This window comes from Cydia pomonella, chromosome 7 (genome assembly GCF_033807575.1).
Source record: "Cydia pomonella isolate Wapato2018A chromosome 7, ilCydPomo1, whole genome shotgun sequence".
Taxonomy (NCBI): domain Eukaryota; kingdom Metazoa; phylum Arthropoda; class Insecta; order Lepidoptera; family Tortricidae; genus Cydia; species Cydia pomonella.
The window spans coordinates 17,903,225-17,921,006 of NC_084709.1; the positions used below are offsets into that span (position 1 = coordinate 17,903,225).

Consider the following 17,782-nt stretch of genomic DNA (forward strand, 5'->3'; position numbering starts at 1 on the left):
AGTCAATACTTACATTGGGTTAAGTACTAGGATTATATTACCGTAAAATGGGCCTACTTTGCTTCAAATTTTGATGCGAAATTCGACAGTTTTATACTTTATATGTCTGTCCGACAGTTAAAAACTTCGAAGTTGGCACCTTTTATTCGAAAATGAGGAAAAATACTACCTTCTTCTGAAAATGTCCTCTCCCCGCAATACAGGTATGGTAATTAAATATTGGTTATTCAGCGTAGAATTCGAAATATTTCTCAATACTTTTGTATACAATTTAATATTTCATCTAGATTACTGATTTTGTTCTGCTTCCGATACTTTCCCGCCAGTAAACGTTACATTTTCGGAATGGTGCCGGCGCCCCCTAAATGCCAACGTATTCAACGACTATAATGAAAAACACAGAAGTCCATTTTAAATAAACTCAATTTACTTTAATTACTTATAGTTCGATGTAAAAATATTCATATTATCGTATAACATTTCAGTAATTGAACTATTTGTGTTTACATTCGTCTTAAAACGTATAAATCATAAGTTATGATAAGTATTATGTTGATTTACCAAGTATTGGGACCGTGCGAAGTGCATGGTGGGGGTAAGTAAAGCGATCCCAGCGCATAAGGTGGTAAAAATTTGAACTAACTGCGGATAGCGTCTTTAACATTTCGTACAATTATATGGCTCGAAATGAAACTTTGATTTACGATTACTCCTGAAATATTCATCTAAATTGTATGGTGTAAGGGACCATTGTAATCTGTATGAAATGCGTAATATAACTAACGTATTTATTTTGATAATAGTTAATAATGTATCCATGTAAATAGCTTTGCAAATGCCACATATTACGTGATCTTTTTCTAGAAGTTAAGAATGGATATAGTAAGTTATCCTTAAAAGATAGACATTTAACATCGCGGACTTTTTTGTAGACCTATGAATGAGAAACAACCCCACCATACATTGTGTTGTTATAGCTCAAACGTATTAGGCAGCGTTTTCGATTAAAGCTCCTAGCCAGCGTGATTCTTTCCGAAAACATCGTTATATTTCAAACAATTTACACAAAACCTTAACAAGTTATATACTTAAGCCTTCCTCAAGAATCACTCTATTGATAGATGAAAGTCGTATGAAAATCCGTTCAGTAGTTTTTAGTTTTGGAGTAGTTTTATAAGATGTAGTGAATTGACGTTTTCCCCTAGACTTGCGGACACTAGGTTGCGTGACAGTCGTGCACGCTCCCAATACCATCACTACGATCATATTGTCATATTAAAATGTGGTTGTGTTATAGTTTTTCTATATGAAAAAATATGTTGGAGCACAATTACCTAGTACTAGAATAAAGTAGGCACATTAAAAGGTAAAAAAATAAAAATCAGTCGTTTAGCTTGTTACGGCCTCTTGTACTGATGCTATAAAATATAAATAAAATCAATACTTACCATTACTGCTATATATCGATGCCACAAGGCACCCGATGAATAAATAATTCATCCTAAATCCCATTTTGTTTGGATGACCATTATTTGGAAATCACTTTCAATAAAATTACACAAAACTTGCCACTCGTAGGTCGTAGGGAAAATACTGTTTAATTCATTGGTAATGATTATATAAATCTTTCACTTTTTTTGTATACAGTTTTATTAATTAAATAGGCACTATTTATTGCACAATTTTAGCTCTTACAATATATCCTGTTTTGTTTTACGTCAACGTGTACAAAAATGTATATGGAACTAACTCCGTGTATGATAATCATTATTATCAATCGATTGATATCATTTAAGAGGAAGTTGAGCGATAGTAAAGTGATAACATTGGAAATGCGACAAATGTGATAATTAAGTATTTATTTTTGAATGATATGCGATAAAATCACACTTATGATATCGCATAATGGTTTTCGACGTAAGTAATGCTTTTTAGTGTACCTATTATAAAATACCAATATTTATTCATATTATTTGATGGAACATTTATACAGGTGTATGGAATATATAAGAACAAACGAATAAATAGCCATTTCATACCTACCAGGCGATTCTCAATCAAAGCCATTTAAGTTGGTAAAATACCTACAAGTAGGTAGGTAAGGTAAGCACAGTCATCAATAAATAAATCATCATAACATAAAGGATTGGCTTTCTGCAGGTATATTGTAAATCTTCTGCGGCCGAAATGCTTAAAGCCCGTCAAACACGGTGCGATAATATACCAAAAGATATCTTATAGCAAGGCATCTTACGATATAGTTTACTTACCATTTGGCAGAGTCCACACACAAAGCGCTAATATATATTTTGGTATCTTACAGCAAGGCATCTTAAGATACCCTGCGATATACAGCTCGGTAATATACGATATATTTTGGCATCGTTGGCGTCTGTAGTGCTTAGCTATGCTATAAGATATCTGTCGGTTTCTGTCGGTATCTTATGGTATATTAATATATATTATCGCTCCGTCTGTGACGACCTTAAGGCAGAACAACAGTTCTATACATAAAGTCTTGTATTTTTGTCTGTCCCTTGTTATTGTACTGTAGGTAGGTACTTAGGCATTACCCAAGTATGCTAGTTTTCACTCTATTTGTTTAGTTGTTTCTGGGACGCTACTGCAACTTATGACTTTTATAAAGAATACATTTCGGTATTTAAATAGTAGATTCTTAACCAAAGGATAGAATTACGCCTTTCGAGGAAAGTAAAATATAAATAAGTTTTAAAGAAACATACATTTTTATAGTATAGTATTTCTTGAGGGTACTTTCAATTGACAATTTAGGTAAAACTATCTTTATTTATGGACTGAAAAGTTAATTATTAGAAAGAAATTTTTACAACAAATCAATTTAAAACCAAATTTTAATTAATTATCATAAAAAATGTTCTAGAGCATAAACGTATCACTTTCTGCATACTTCAGAACAGAACAGCAATGACCCACTTTCAGAGCATGACAAATGAAAAGGATTATAATAATCAGCCAGCATTAATTCATAAAGTATACCAGGCAACAAACCTCTTTCAATAATCTACTGATAATAATCTCTTCAATACTGCATTTACCTGAAGATTATTCTAAAAATCACCATTATTGCAAAATGATTCCTCTATTAGTCATGAACAGAATAATATATAGTTATGAATAGAACGTTAATTTCAAAAGCAACAAATAAGTAGTTTTTAAAATATTTTGAAAAGTAAAAGAAACTTTAAAGAGATATTTCACGAAAACTGTCAATAATTACAAAATAAAAATTGGAAGATTAATAACTACCATTACGACCAATATACATAGGAATATTGATTGGATATTATGTTCAGGGGAATTTTTTGTTCTTTAACACGGCTATAGCCTTTAGTCTTTCGTTTTTTAGCCCTACATTTTTCAAGTTGAATTAAGACATTATTATATTAACAATTTTTTACGAAAATTCTTTGATAATTACGCGGTGTGACATACGTGATAGGAATTTAAAAGTCAATTAGCTTTGTTATTACTGATATCGGTGTAATTGATTTATGCAAAAATGCCGCTTGATATGATACTATCAAAAACTTTATCTAAAGCAGCTTCTGCTGATAATGAATAAAGACTGTACTCAATGACCTCAGGTAATTTTAGGGGAAAAACCTTTAATAAAAAAAGACTAAAATGTTGAATAAAATGCATAATAAAATTAATTATAACATTAACGCGTACAGATGTGACAGCCCCATAACCTACTGGTTCATTAGTGCAATCAGTCAACGCAGTGCAGCTTGTGGCGAGCTGTTGGGGAGTAGCAACCTCACGTACCCGAGGGTTCTTGGGGAGATCTGTCACCCGAAGGAGGGTGGGTGGTCCAGGATTCTCTGCCTCTGGCTTACTTTTAACCAGCCGGCTCACAAGATTTCATCAAAATCGTTTGGGGAATGCGACCTCCAGAGAACGTCCGGACAATCAGAAATGGAGACCTTTGCTAACGCTCTGTCAAAAAACGGAACTAGTGGCTCTGTGAGCTATATACCTCGCAATTAACTTGAAAAATGTTATAAGAAAAAAATAATCATTTTGTCGAGTCATTATCACGGCCAACTCACAATAGTCGTAAGTGCTCCTGCGGGCTAAGCACGATCGCATTTTTATCGCCTGTCACGTTCTAACAGATATGTAAGTGCGAAAGTGACAGGCATAGTGACAAATGATAAAAATGCAACCATGCTGCCACCGCTAGTCCTTCAGTTATTTATGTATATGAATTTGAATATTTCTTATTTATTTGCCTAAAGATTATAGGAAAATCTATAAAGAAGTGAAATGTGAGTCTTGTGGTTTTAAGATATACCTAATTTTATAATTTTAGGATACTTTTTGCTCATTGATATTTTACCTAAATACCTACCTACTCTTTGTACCTAAGATGGACTAATTACCTACCTAACATTTATACCTATGAACTGCTGTAAAAAGTAACGAAATAAACGTATTTGTATTTCCTTTTTTCTGCGCATGCTTATTTTGGATGGCATTCTTATATAAAACCTGCCACTTACTATTTTAATCATGTTTTGAATGTTGTCTGGGTTATAAATAAATTTAAACGAGGTAATAATTATTTCTGTACTAATTTCTACTGTACTAATTAATAAGTAATAATTTCTGCACTTTTCGACAAGGCTGATAAATGTATAGAATACTACGTGAAATTACGTATAGTATGATTTATTATATTATTAGTGAATATTCAAGGAAAATGTAACGGATAAAGCTTGGGTAAAAATATCTTCAAAAGCTAACTGGACAGGTAAGTAATACGATATAATATTTTTAAAGAAAATTAATTATAAACAATACTGCCAATGTCACGGAAGAGTATTAGGACACCATGATTTCAACTAATGAGATTTCACTTACAAAACGATTCGCTTACGCGACGCTTCCTGTGCAGAACTCTTCGCGTCTTGTACTCGTTGCGTTTTTACGATACGTTTACGAGACGCCTACGCTTAGCTCCATGCGCTGAGGGCCTTACTCTCCTCTTTGTAAAAGAATCAGGGGTTATTACGTACAGCTACGGGGCCTACCATTTTCTAGACGATCACATCACTTTTATGGCCAATAAGTTTAAATGCAGGACAGAGATCAATAACAGCTAAGTTCGCTTTTAGGGTTCTTACGATTTGGGTTAACTATTGAAGTCCATGGGTTGTTGGGCTTTAATTATTTGGGGTAGCCGGTTATTTGAGTTGAGGAATAGTAGAGTTTTAGGCTATTAAATTTGGGGATGTTGGGCTGTGTTATTTTTAACCGTCATTACAGAGAACCTTTATAATTTGTCGTCATTTTAGTTTTTAATTTTGATGTAGCTAAATTATCGCCTATTTATTATAAAAGCAGCAAAATGATAACTATATGATAGCCATGATAAACTGTGCAATTATCTCGAGTAGGAGCATAATATATTATCAGACTAATTACCAAAATCAAATTAACATTCAAATTAGGTATGTAAGCTACCGTAAAACTCATATAGTACGTGTCATCTACGATGACCGATGACGCTCAAATTTGTCAAGTATTACCTTTAATAACGTAACAAGACAAGTAAAGGCACGCGCCGTCGTGAATGACACGATCTAAAGATATATACCAAAAACTCTTAAAAACTACGGTCCAAAATTAGCAGTGTTACATAGTGACACAAGGAAAAAAACAGAATAAATAAATAATTATATTGGATTGATAGAAATACATTTTTAATTCATTTTATTAGGATGATTCAATTTAATTTAATTTTAAGACTAATTGTTTTCCAGACAATCATTTGGATGTTTATTGGATGACTTTTTTATTTTTGTATTTCCTTGCCCTGTCTAATACAACTCATTTCTACATTATAATTTATTTAAATAACGTATGAAACCTATATTTATACATTTTGTCATGAATTTCAAAACTCCAAACCCTCGTAGGTATGTACTCGCCAAATAAGGGTTATCAAACCGACACTGTAGCTTCTTGTAATACGTATATAAACAGGTTAGAAACAAAAATCGTTATAGGCTTTGAAACAAACAAGGCCATATAGTTTATCGCCTGTAAACAGCCTGTATTTTACAGCCACAGTGCTAAATAAAATAACATATAGTCTTAAGCCGTCTTGCTGACCAATTCCAACAATATAATGTAATACTGATCTAACACGGATCTGACATCATTTCAATATTAGATGGTTCCTGTAGATGACGTCACTTTTGACACTGACAGATCAGTTTGGAATGAGATCTAATAAATAAAGTCTGTCAAACAACTTTGTTAGTAGAAAAAGGCGCGTAATTCAAATTTTCTATGAAACGATAAGCCTTCGCGCCTACATTTTTTAAATTCGCCGCTTATTTCTACTGACAGAAATGGCCTGACAGACTATGAAACTCGAATACAAAAACGTCATTTTTGACAATGATAAATCAGTATTAGATCAATATCATATTGGAATGAGATTGAATAACTAAAACTCGAATTCGCCTGCTGGACAAATGTAACGTAGAGGTCGTTTCAATGCCAAGGATCAATAGTGGTGACGTCATGATTCTGTTCCATGCTTTCCTGCGGTTTCCTGTTAACTGTGACATTGAGGGAGAGGAGTTGTTGTATCGGCAGGCGAGGCGACAGGTTGACCATGCTAGCCCATTGGCCTGAGCACAGCTCGGGAAACTTTAGCTTCCTCAGGAAATGGCCCTCCAAATACCAGGGCGACACGCATGTCGGAGAGTAGTCCCATATTTTCATCTCATTTAGCCGCACCCATCTGTAACGTAGGCAACGGAGGCTAACAAATGTACGTGGTCTTAATTAAGGTGGTGTGGGTTTCATCAAAATGAAGCTGCATGTGTACGAAATTGCGCACATTGAGTAATTATTTTTATCTACATTCATTATGCAGTCATATGTAGTACACCGAGAAAGCGTCGCGTCGTGAATTTTGGCACTTTACTAAGATACAAGTACTTACATAAAACAAGAAATAACTAACCACAATATACCAAAAAGGACGATAAGTTAATACAATTAGGTACTATTTAGAGTTGTTAGTAAGGATTGGGATTTAATATGATTTTTGAGAACTTTTATTGTTTTGCCTGCGATTATTAGGTACTATAAACATTATCTTGCAGCATTTATTGTAATGTGTTTTCTGTAGTACTATTTTAAACTTATTTAAAACATAGAAAAAATTAGATACTTACGCCGATATATAGAGCGTGTGGCAGTCGCAATGCCAAGGGTTGCCCGAAAGTTTCACGATTGCTAACTTGGGCATATAGTCCAAAGTGCGGGATGGCAGAGATGGGAACATGTTTCCGTCTAAGTATCTGGACATAATAAAATAGAAAAACTTTATTATCTAACCTCAGTAAAAGGAAACGAGACAAACAGGCCACGATTACTTACGAATAAACTTTAAATCGTAAATGAACGATGATAAATGAAACTTATTTAAAAATGAAAGTCATAAATGACCTATCTTGTCTACTGGATAGTGACCCTGCCTATGAAGCCAATGGTCCCGGGTTCAAATCCTGGTAAGGACATTTATTCGTGTGACGAGCATGGATATGTGTTCCTGAGTCATGGATGTTTTCTATGTATTTAAGTATTTATGAATATGTATATATTATATATATCGTTGTATAAGTACCCGACAAGCCTTTTTGAGCTTACCGTGGGACTTAGTCTATTTGTGTAATAATGTCCTATAATATTTATTTATTTATTTATTTATTTATAGAGGTACATTTAATGTTCGTGCTTAGAAGTATTCGCGTAGTCAGAGCTCATGTTAATAAACATAAGTGAACTTAATACGCAAGTAAGTTTCTAATCATTTGTTTGATTTGAAGTATAAAGATTAAATATTTATTCATCTGAGTTTTCAAAGTTTATTTTAATAAGCGAAATCATTCTACTTGTAACATGCTTTTGTTAAATTGTCGAAATTAAGTCGTAATATAGGTATAACGCTAATACGAAGGCCAAACTGAAAGTTTTTAGAATAGAAAAAACTGTAATAAATAGGCCGTCACTCTTTATTTTAATGCGTGCTTTAAGTTTTTCTGGTCACGCGTTTAAATCACCCTGAGACGCACACGGCTTATTCTCCCAATGCCCTTTGTGTATGGCTCTTTTAGGTCTTTAACCTTTTAAACGGGAGTTTGGCGTTTCAGTGATGTTTGTGTTTATGTTATAAAGCGTTCAAAAGGTTAAAGGTTTTGTTTGAAATTGAAGAGTTGTATCCAAATTAAAATTTTGTCGATTTTTTTACTGATGTGATAAGAATACTGGGGGATGTCAGAGACTGCTGATATGCAACTCTTTTGTCTATTTTATTAACCGCACGAATAATTGAGATGTTAAATTATGACGTCGTCATTGAAAGAAATGTTTCTTTATGATCATCCGTTAAATAAATACCCCTTCGCGTGGCAAATTCCCACAGCGAGACAGAAAAATAATTCGATGGCTCGCGGGGCATATTATGGTATTAAATTGTCGAAAATCAGTCTGTCATTTATTTGAAAAATCCAAAACAGGGAAAAAAAAAACAAATTTCCCGTTTTTTTGGACAAAAAATTGAGTTGAGTTAAGTTGTTAATATTTATCAGATCGTATTCGTAGGGGGCGTAATTCGAATATATTTCTGTAGGCACATATGCGGTCGCCATGTGGGCAATGCGAGGTCCAATGAACGTATATACTTACATATTATTAATCACAGTTTATTGTAATTGCATGTAGTTTAGTTATATCATGCGATCGCAATGTAATCATAAAAAAAGGAATTATATTTCACGAACGAGCAGATGGCTGAACTAGATATTATTTATAGTACTTTTAATTTTTTTATGTTAATTTCGAATGTTTTCCGATAGTTGCGAGAAGCGCGAAATCTGTAAATTTTATCAAGGCAAAATACGCTATTAGATTCTATTCAGATAACTATTATGTTTATAGTGTAAAAATAAAAGAACATTGGGCATGTTCGTCAACTTTGTCGTGATGCCGATATCGTCCTGTTACAAGAGACCTGGCTCCTGGGACACGACCTGAGCCTTGTGCACAACATCGACGAGAAATTTAGCGGCTGTGCTACTACCTCCGTGGACACGTCGACCGGGGTGCTGCGCGGACGGCCCTACGGCGGCCTGGCTATATTATGGCGAACGTCGGTTTTCTCCAACGTAATAAGAATAGAGTGCGACAACGATAGGATATTGGCAATTAAAATTGATTATAGTAGTATAAGTTTTAGTATTTTTAATGTGTATATGCCCTGCGACAGTCCTGATAACTTAATGGATTTTACGTGCTGCTTAGCCAATGTAAGTGCAGCCATCGAGGAGAGTGATGTTGCGGCTGCTTATATCATAGGCGATTTCAACGCTCATCCCAGTGCTGCCTTTGGACAAGAGTTAAGCGACTTTTGTTCTGAGCAGCAATGGGAATGTGCGGACATAAATATCCTAGGTATCAACTCTGATACCTATACCTATTTAAGCGAAGCGAATGGCTCTCGACGGTGGTTGGACCATTGCGTAACCACTAAGGCCGCATGGAGAACGATACAATCTGTTTGGGTAGGTAATGATGTCTCCTGGTCAGATCATTTTCCGTTATTCATTCGCCTAAACTTAAAGGTTATATGTAACACTGCGGCGGCTAAACATAATGTAAATGCATTAAAAAATGTATTGTGGGGTCAAAGGGATATAGAACAAATAAATAAATATGGTGAATATTGTTATGAACATTTAAAACGCATTGACTATTATAAAAATGGACAGAATTTAGATAGTAAATTAATGGTTTCCGAATTATATAACAATATTATCGATATTATGCAGACTGCTGCATCCATGAGCTACTGTTTGCGTCCAGGTGCACGAAAAAAGGGCAGACAGGTCGCTGGCTGGAACTACCACGTCAAACAGAGCCATCTTATCGCTAGAATGTATTTTAATCAATGGGTAGATTGCGGGAAACCGCGCTCGGGTGGCGTTTATAATAGCATGGTAGAAAGTAGGAAAGTTTTCAAATATAAATTAAAATGGTGCCAGGATAATGAAGAGTCAATTAAAATGAATATTTTAGCTTTAAATAGAAAATGTAACAATTTTTCAAAATTTTGGAAAAATACTAAAGCTTTAGATTATAGATCAAAACTAACTTTAAGTATAAATAAAATCATTGACCCTAAAGAAATAGCCAACCAGTTTGCGCATCATTTCAAAGTAGACCCGCCAGCCGACGTCGGCAATGCGCCCGCTCCCCCCCGCCCTGTCCAGGGGAACTCCCCTGTTCCAAGCGAGATGAGTCAGTTTACTCCAAAGGATGTCGCGGATGTTGTAAAACGTATGAAGAGGGGCAAGTCTCCGGGACACGACGGGTTAAGCGTGGAGCACATACTATATGCTAGCGATGAGATGCCGCGAGTACTGGCTATTTTATTTAATCTATGTATCCAGTTTAGCTACCTACCTGAAGCATTAATGAAAACTATAGTTGTCCCTATAGTCAAAAATAAAAGCGGTGATCTGTCTGACCTAAAAAACTATAGGCCAATATCCCTGGGCACAATTATTGGTAAAGTGTTTGAGAGGTTGTTGCAGCCCGAACTGACGAAAAACATAAGGTTGAATGACGCGCAGTTTGGTTTTCGTACCGGCCTATCGACCGAGTCCGCGATACTTAGTCTCAAAACAATAGTTAACTATTATATCAGTAAACATACATCTGTGTATGCATGTTTTCTAGATTTGAGCCGTGCCTTCGACCTAGTAAATTACAAACTACTGTGGACTAAGCTCTTGGAATCAAACGTGCCGGTAGACACGGTCAATGTCCTAAGGTATTGGTACGAAAACCAAACAAACAACGTGAAATGGGGCGACACCCTCTCTAACGATTATAGGCTAGAGTGTGGTGTACGTCAAGGGGGCATAACTTCTCCGGACCTATTTTGCCTCTACGTCAATGGTCTGATTGAGGAGCTGAGAGGTACCAGGACGGGTTGCCATGTTGCTAATATATGCGTTAACAACCTGAGCTATGCCGATGATATGGTGCTTCTCAGCCCCTCAAGCCAGGGTATCCAACAATTGCTTACTATTTGCGAAACATTCTCGAAACAGCATTATCTAAAATATAATATTTTAAAAACAGAAATGCTCGTTTTCCGATACGGCAAGGGTCCGGAGGTAGTTCCGCCAGTTTATTTGAATGGTTCGCCGGTTCGGGTCGTAACATCTTTCAAGTACTTAGGCCATTTTCTAACGGAGAACCTTCGCGACGACATGGACATGGAGCGAGAGCGCCGTGCGCTCGCGGTTCGCTGTAACATGCTGTCGCGAAGATTCTCCAAGTGCACCACGGACGTAAAAACAACTCTATTTAGGGCATTCTGCCAGTGCTTTTATACATGCTCACTATGGTGTAACTACACCAAACGCTCATATAACGCGCTCAGGGTTCAGTATAACGATGCGTTCAGAATACTCATGAAACAACCTCGCTACTGCAGTGCTAAGACCATGTTTGCTGATGCGGGAGTACCTGATTTTTATGCAATCATGCGGTCACGCATAGCTTCGGTCTGGGCAAACGTATGGCAAAATTCGCAGCAAAATGATATTCTGGCGCTGTTTACTGTCAACCCGAGCAATAAGATCCTAAAGCACTGGACAGCCGTGCACCTGGACGAAAATGGTAAATAATATATAAATGTATATAACAAAGGATCTGTCTACAGCATCTGCTTCAATTTATGTTTAATTTTATGTTATTGTTTTATTTATTTAATTGTATTGTATGAGTTTTTAAACTTGAAATAAAGAATTTATTATTATATTATTATTATTATTCCACGTTAAACAGATATATAGACTATCCCAATTTCCCGTTAAAACTTCTAAAATAACACAATTTTTCTTTCAATTTTGCATTTCATCTACAATATTATATACACTTTCAAAAAAATGAGTAAGAAAACACACCCCTCCATAAAAAAATTTACACACACAAAAATCGGTCCTTAAGGGAGGCGCCGGCGCCGATCGCAGCGGGAATTTGCCTCATACTCGTACCTATTCAGAAATGTGCAAAATTGCGGCCACCCCGCGAAGCAATTAAATTTTAATTATAAATGTAAACCGTCGTACGTGAACTAGGTTTCATTACAAAACTATAACTGAAGCCTTTTATAACTCTGTTGTTGGTTAAGCCTACACTGAAAACCGTATAAAATTATTACACCAAACATTTCTCAGGTCAAAGTTGGAATAACGCTCGACATACAATTTTCAAAATGACATACACCTCCCTCAAAAAAAATATTAAGGGTTATATTTTCATAAATTATATGCCTCTTTTTGTTATATGATATCTAAGTGGCCCTCTCTAAGAACTTTCAGTGTTGCCTATGTAATTGAAATTTGTAAATGCTTAATAAAAATGACTTACAATGTTGTGAGATTCTTTAACATCGAGAAAGTTTTGAAGTGTACTTCGTACAGTTTGTTCTCCGAAAGCATAAGGGAGCCCAGGTTGTCTAACCCGTGAAAGCTTGTGATATTTAAAAAGCGCATCTTGTTTTTAGATAGATCGAGCTTTTCAAGTTTAGAGCAATTAGAAAATGTGTAGTCTGGCAGAACTGTCAAAGAATTGCCTTTCAAATCCAAGTTTCTTAAATGCTTTAGATTTTCAAATTCCACACCTGTTAGCTGAAACAATATTTAATAACATTCTTAAGCGCACGAGTAATTGTATAATTCGTACGTAAAATTTAGTCAAATTATCTTTGGTATATGTCTATTGTATCGCGTTTAATTATCTCTTGAGAACTCTCAAATTAACATTTAACAAAATGTACTATTATTAAGTATATCAGAGTATGATACAGGTCTTGTTGTCGAAATTGGAATATCATTATTTTCAAAATCTACACAATTACATTTACTAGGACCGATTCAGTAAAGATTTTATAGGAAAAGTAACCAAATTAGTAACTAGCAACCAAAGTACTTTAAATAACCGGCCAAGAGCATGTCGGGCCACGCTCAGTGTAGGGTTCCGTAGTTACTCTTCCGTCACAATAAGCTAAACTGGAGCTTAAAGTATAGTAAATTGTTAACCAAGGGATGAAACGGTATCTTTCACCCGAGTTAAACAAATAGGCAAATTTGCATAATCAGTACCTAATTAAAGTAAGTCTTTTTACTATGAAGGGGAAACTTTTTGCGATAACTCAAAAACAGGTAAACTGATCATATCCGCTATAGTTTTCATTTAATGTCTTTCTTAAGCTCTACTTCCAAGATTTTTTTCATATTTTTTGAACCTATGGTTCAAAAGTTAGAGGGGGGGGGACACATTTATTTTTTCCTTCGGAGCAATTATCTCCGAATATATTCACTTTATCAAGAAATGTTTGTTGAAGACCCCTATTAGTTTTGAAATACCTTTCCAACGATATCCCACACTGTAGGGTTGAAGCAAAAAAAAATGTTCACCCCCACTTTACGTGTAGGGTAGGTACCCTAAAAAAAAATTAATTTTTAGATTTTATTGTACGACTTTGTCGGCTTTATTGATTTATATATCCATGCCAAATTTCAGCTTTCTAGCACTAACGACCACGGAGCAAAGCCTCGGACAGACAGACAGACAGACAGACAGACAGACAGACAGACAGACAGACAGACAGACAGACAGACGGACATGGCGAAACTATAAGGGTTCCGTTTTATGCCATTTGGCTACGGAACCCTAAAAAGAGATAAATAATAAATATATAATTATAAAAAAGTATCTTACGCTTTGTAAGTTATTATCCGACAAATCCAAGTAAATGAGACAGCCGAGCTTGCTAAACAACCGCTCTGGAATGTTCTCAAGATTGTTTTTATCCAGTAGCAATGTCTCTAATGAAATGAGACTTTCAAAAGCATTCTCGGTTATATTAACGATCCGGTTTTCTGACAATTTCAAAATTACTAAGGTCCTCAGCAAAAACGTGCCGTTTTGGATTTGTTGTATTTTGTTATTAGATAAATCTAAAATGCGTAGAGATTCCAATCCTATAAAGCTGTCTGACGGTATATAAACGACTTGATTATTTGAGATATCGATGGTTTCTAGATATGAGTTATTGGCAAATAATTTTTCAGGCAGCGTGTAGAGGAAGTTGTTAGATAGATCTACATGGAATAGTTTCTTAGTGGCTCGGAAAGTTTCGCTGTCAATTTCCTCTAGAAAATTTCTTTGAAGTCGTCTGAAAAAAAAAATAACAATTATAAATTAAGTATTAAGTACTTCATGATGATTTGATGATTGAAATAAATGATTTCGATCTTTTTTTATTCGTGGCGTATGACCTGGGTTTTGGCCTAGGTGGGTCTGCTCCAATGAAAGAAATATTAAAATGAAGTAACCTGTTTTATGACCCTTATTTAATATAGTTTTTATTTAAAAAAAAATATCTGAATATAATATTACTATTTATATCGGTGATCGAATTTGTTACATACTTACTTACATACTTATACATAAACGAATATAGCTTATGAAGTAATTTTAAGGGACCGCTAGGATCGCGGAATGGAAATCATTATTAGCAGAAAATTGTACTGAAAAGGATTATTCATGGGTCATTTTGTACGAAAAAGGATTCAACAAAATAGCCTCAATATTTTCATGAATTTACAGTTACAAATTATATTTGTTACTATTCATTTTTACAGTAGGTAGGATTTGTATATAAATGTATTTTCCAAATAGTTTAATTAACATTGTTTCCACCGACTTGGGACATTAATTACCGGAGCCTTGTACTTTCTTGGTTATACGATGTTAAGTATTTATTTACTAATTTTAAAATCGTTGTTCGCCGATAAATGTTGTAACAAAAGTGTTCACTTAGAATTGATCTTTTTGGTAGCAGTAGCATATTTCATTAATCGTGATTGCATTTTTAGATCGTCTTCATCATCATATCAGCCTTTTATCGACCACTGCTGAGCATAAATAGGCGTCTCTTCGATTACGGCACACGTCCCGGTCCTGAGCTAATCTAATTCAGAAGTGACCCGCAATCTTCCAAATGCCGTTCACCTAACGAGTTTACGCATGCGACTCGTTCCTCCTTTCATCCGAAAGCGGCCACCATTATTACAATTACCCAAGTGATAGGTAAAATACAACTGATTTTTCTGTTTCAGATAGTATCTCAGTTGTAGGGCAAACCTTGGCTGTTGGGTGATAAAAAATTTGGGTCATTTTTGATAATAATTGCCAATCGATATTGCTGACTGTACCTACTTATACATATACATTGATATGGTATTTTCACACAGGGTGTAATTAAGGACAATTTTTTCAATAATGGGTGATAATTGCACCTATATAATTCATACTTAATATTAATATAAAATAAGATCACTGCTGTTGATTGAGCCCATACTCATTACTCACAGTATCCTCAGACTGACGAGGGAGTCAAAAATGCCGGCCGGCAGGTATTCCACGTGGTTATCAAACATGTCCAGTTCACTCAGCGACCTCATGCCTTTGAACGTTGTCTTGTGAAGTGTGCGCAGCTTATTCGTGCCCAGATCGCTGTAATGTCATAATAAATAAATCATTAATATTCATTATAGGACATTATACAAATTGACTCAGCCCAACAGTAGGCTCAATAAGGCTTGTCTTGTGGGTTAGACAACGATATATATAATTTATAAATACTGAAATATTTACTTAGTAAACATGACTTGGGGAAAAATGTCCTTACCGGGATTTGAACCCACAATTGTAAACCAACTTTTGAAGTTAGTTTGATTTTATTAATAATTATGTGGGCAATATTTTTCTTAACATCTGTATATACATATAAAGAATTCAATGGTGTGATGTCTCCGATTTACATTTACATTCGGCTAGTTTGATCATATTCTGAACTTTTGTATACAGTCAAATGCAGAGAACGGTGACCCCCCCCCCCCCCTGCATAGACTGATTGTATGCCACCTCTTTCTGCAGCTGACTGTATCATACGAGATAAAGGCCTATGCACTATAAGCTTCGGACTAACAGACGCACAGACAAACTATGGTACATGACTCATAGCATAGCATTAAAATTCACTTTTTGTATGATAATATTGTACTTCATGCAACAAAGTTAAAATATATTAACTCGGAAAACATATAATAACTCAAAAATGCGCGTTTTCCCAGAGATAAGACTTAACTAGATCGATTTTTCGCTCCCGAATAACAACCTCCATATAACAAATTTCATCGAAATAGAGCTGTTTCCGAGATCCCCGAAATGTATGTATATTAGTGAATAAGTCTGTATATATAGGTATTATTTATAGATTACTTACGTTTATTGTACGTACATACTTATCTTTTTTTTTTCAATATGAATTATATTACATACAAGAATTGCTCGGTTAAAGGTACAAGATATAATACAGTCAAGGTATTAAATATGGATACGGACAAAGTGCTAAAACATGTAACCACGACCTTATTGCTCATACATTAAGGTAGTGTTTACATAGTTTTGGCACTTTGTCCGGGTCGATATTTAGTACCTTGACTGTACCTGTCGTTTCAAGATTCCCTTCGAATCAAGTTCAATTTATATGATTATTAATTAAGTTACATTAATGTATGAAACTTTAATTTAGCCCTACAGTGTAGTATCCAATATCTCATTTACAAGTACATAATTACATTACATCGGATGTACAGTTAAGGTATTAAATACCGCCACGGACAAAGTGCCAAAAATATGTTCAGGTTCACATTACCTTTAATATATGGGCAGTAAGAACGTGCAACAATATATTTTTTTGTTTAAAAGTAAATATGTAGTTCCAGATTGGTCCCATTTTTGTCGAATACGTCTTTTGATGGGATCAATGAGGAATTGAGGGAACTCCTCAAACTATATAGCGATATTTGTGTTTTCATCAATAAACCAAGCATTTGCATTTAAAAAAGTGCCCTTGATGAAGTGGAACTACTGATCAAGACCTGAAGGGAACTCTTCAACGACGCCAATTTTTGTGTATAGTTCGAGTCATCAACGATGACGCGCAGATTTGTCAAATCTAACCTTTAATAACATGAACATACGAGTCAAGGCACGCATCGTCATGAATGATACGATCTATAGTGAATTCTTTTTTTAGTTTGTCAAGTATTTTTTTAAGGAACATTTCAATTCTGATGATGGGTTCCACGAGGAATCGAGAGGACTCCTCAAATCATAATGGATTTAGATTCAGACCTTGCATCTTGAAACATACTCAAGGCGCGATTTTTTTAGTCACATGACTACTTGGCCATGCAGTAACGAGTCCTGCTGGATGCTGCGTCACTCATAACAAAAGCTTAAAACTTAAAATTTAAATAAAACTTTAATATGGGCTAGTAGTTGGGGAAGTAAGTGCAGAAATATATGGAGCAGTATGCGCTTTTGTCTCAGGCGACACCTCTTGACACGATTAACGACGCTCTATCTGCAACTTAATTATCTACTTACATATTGACAAGGTCCGATGGGACCAGAAGGTCACTTGAGAGAGTGGTGAGGCCAGCACGCCAGCAGTTGAGCGACCGCCGAGCCACATCGCAACGGCACACGCTTTTCCCGCACTGTCGCCAGCGCGATTGAGACACACTAACCGTCCATGCTGTAAATAGTTAGAGAAAGTGAAAAG

The 17,782-nt window shown here is 35.3% G+C and overlaps 2 protein-coding genes across 3 annotated transcripts in view; both read right to left on the minus strand.

Annotated features, from left to right (window-relative positions):
- The window catches only part of LOC133520038 (uncharacterized), a 54,738-nt gene extending 52,765 nt beyond the window's left edge, over positions 1 to 1,973 (minus strand). Inside the window, exon 1 of one of the 2 annotated variants that reach the window (XM_061854298.1) lies at positions 1,449 to 1,973. In XM_061854298.1, coding sequence (XP_061710282.1) covers positions 1,449 to 1,512 — 64 coding nt within the window. In that variant the 5' untranslated portion in view covers positions 1,513 to 1,973. The remainder of the gene's footprint in view (positions 1 to 1,448) is intronic. The other variant, XM_061854299.1, reaches the window with a different exon arrangement.
- Positions 1,974 to 5,712: 3,739 nt separating this feature from the next.
- The window catches only part of LOC133520039 (carboxypeptidase N subunit 2-like), a 35,207-nt gene continuing 23,137 nt past the window's right edge, over positions 5,713 to 17,782 (minus strand). The window contains exons 3-8 of the mRNA XM_061854300.1: positions 17,605 to 17,755; positions 15,520 to 15,663; positions 13,864 to 14,320; positions 12,511 to 12,770; positions 7,242 to 7,367; positions 5,713 to 6,802 (exon numbers count right to left, since the gene is read on the minus strand). Of these exons, the coding sequence (XP_061710284.1) occupies positions 6,550 to 6,802; positions 7,242 to 7,367; positions 12,511 to 12,770; positions 13,864 to 14,320; positions 15,520 to 15,663; positions 17,605 to 17,755 (1,391 nt within the window). The 3' untranslated portion in view covers positions 5,713 to 6,549. The remainder of the gene's footprint in view (positions 6,803 to 7,241; positions 7,368 to 12,510; positions 12,771 to 13,863; positions 14,321 to 15,519; positions 15,664 to 17,604; positions 17,756 to 17,782) is intronic.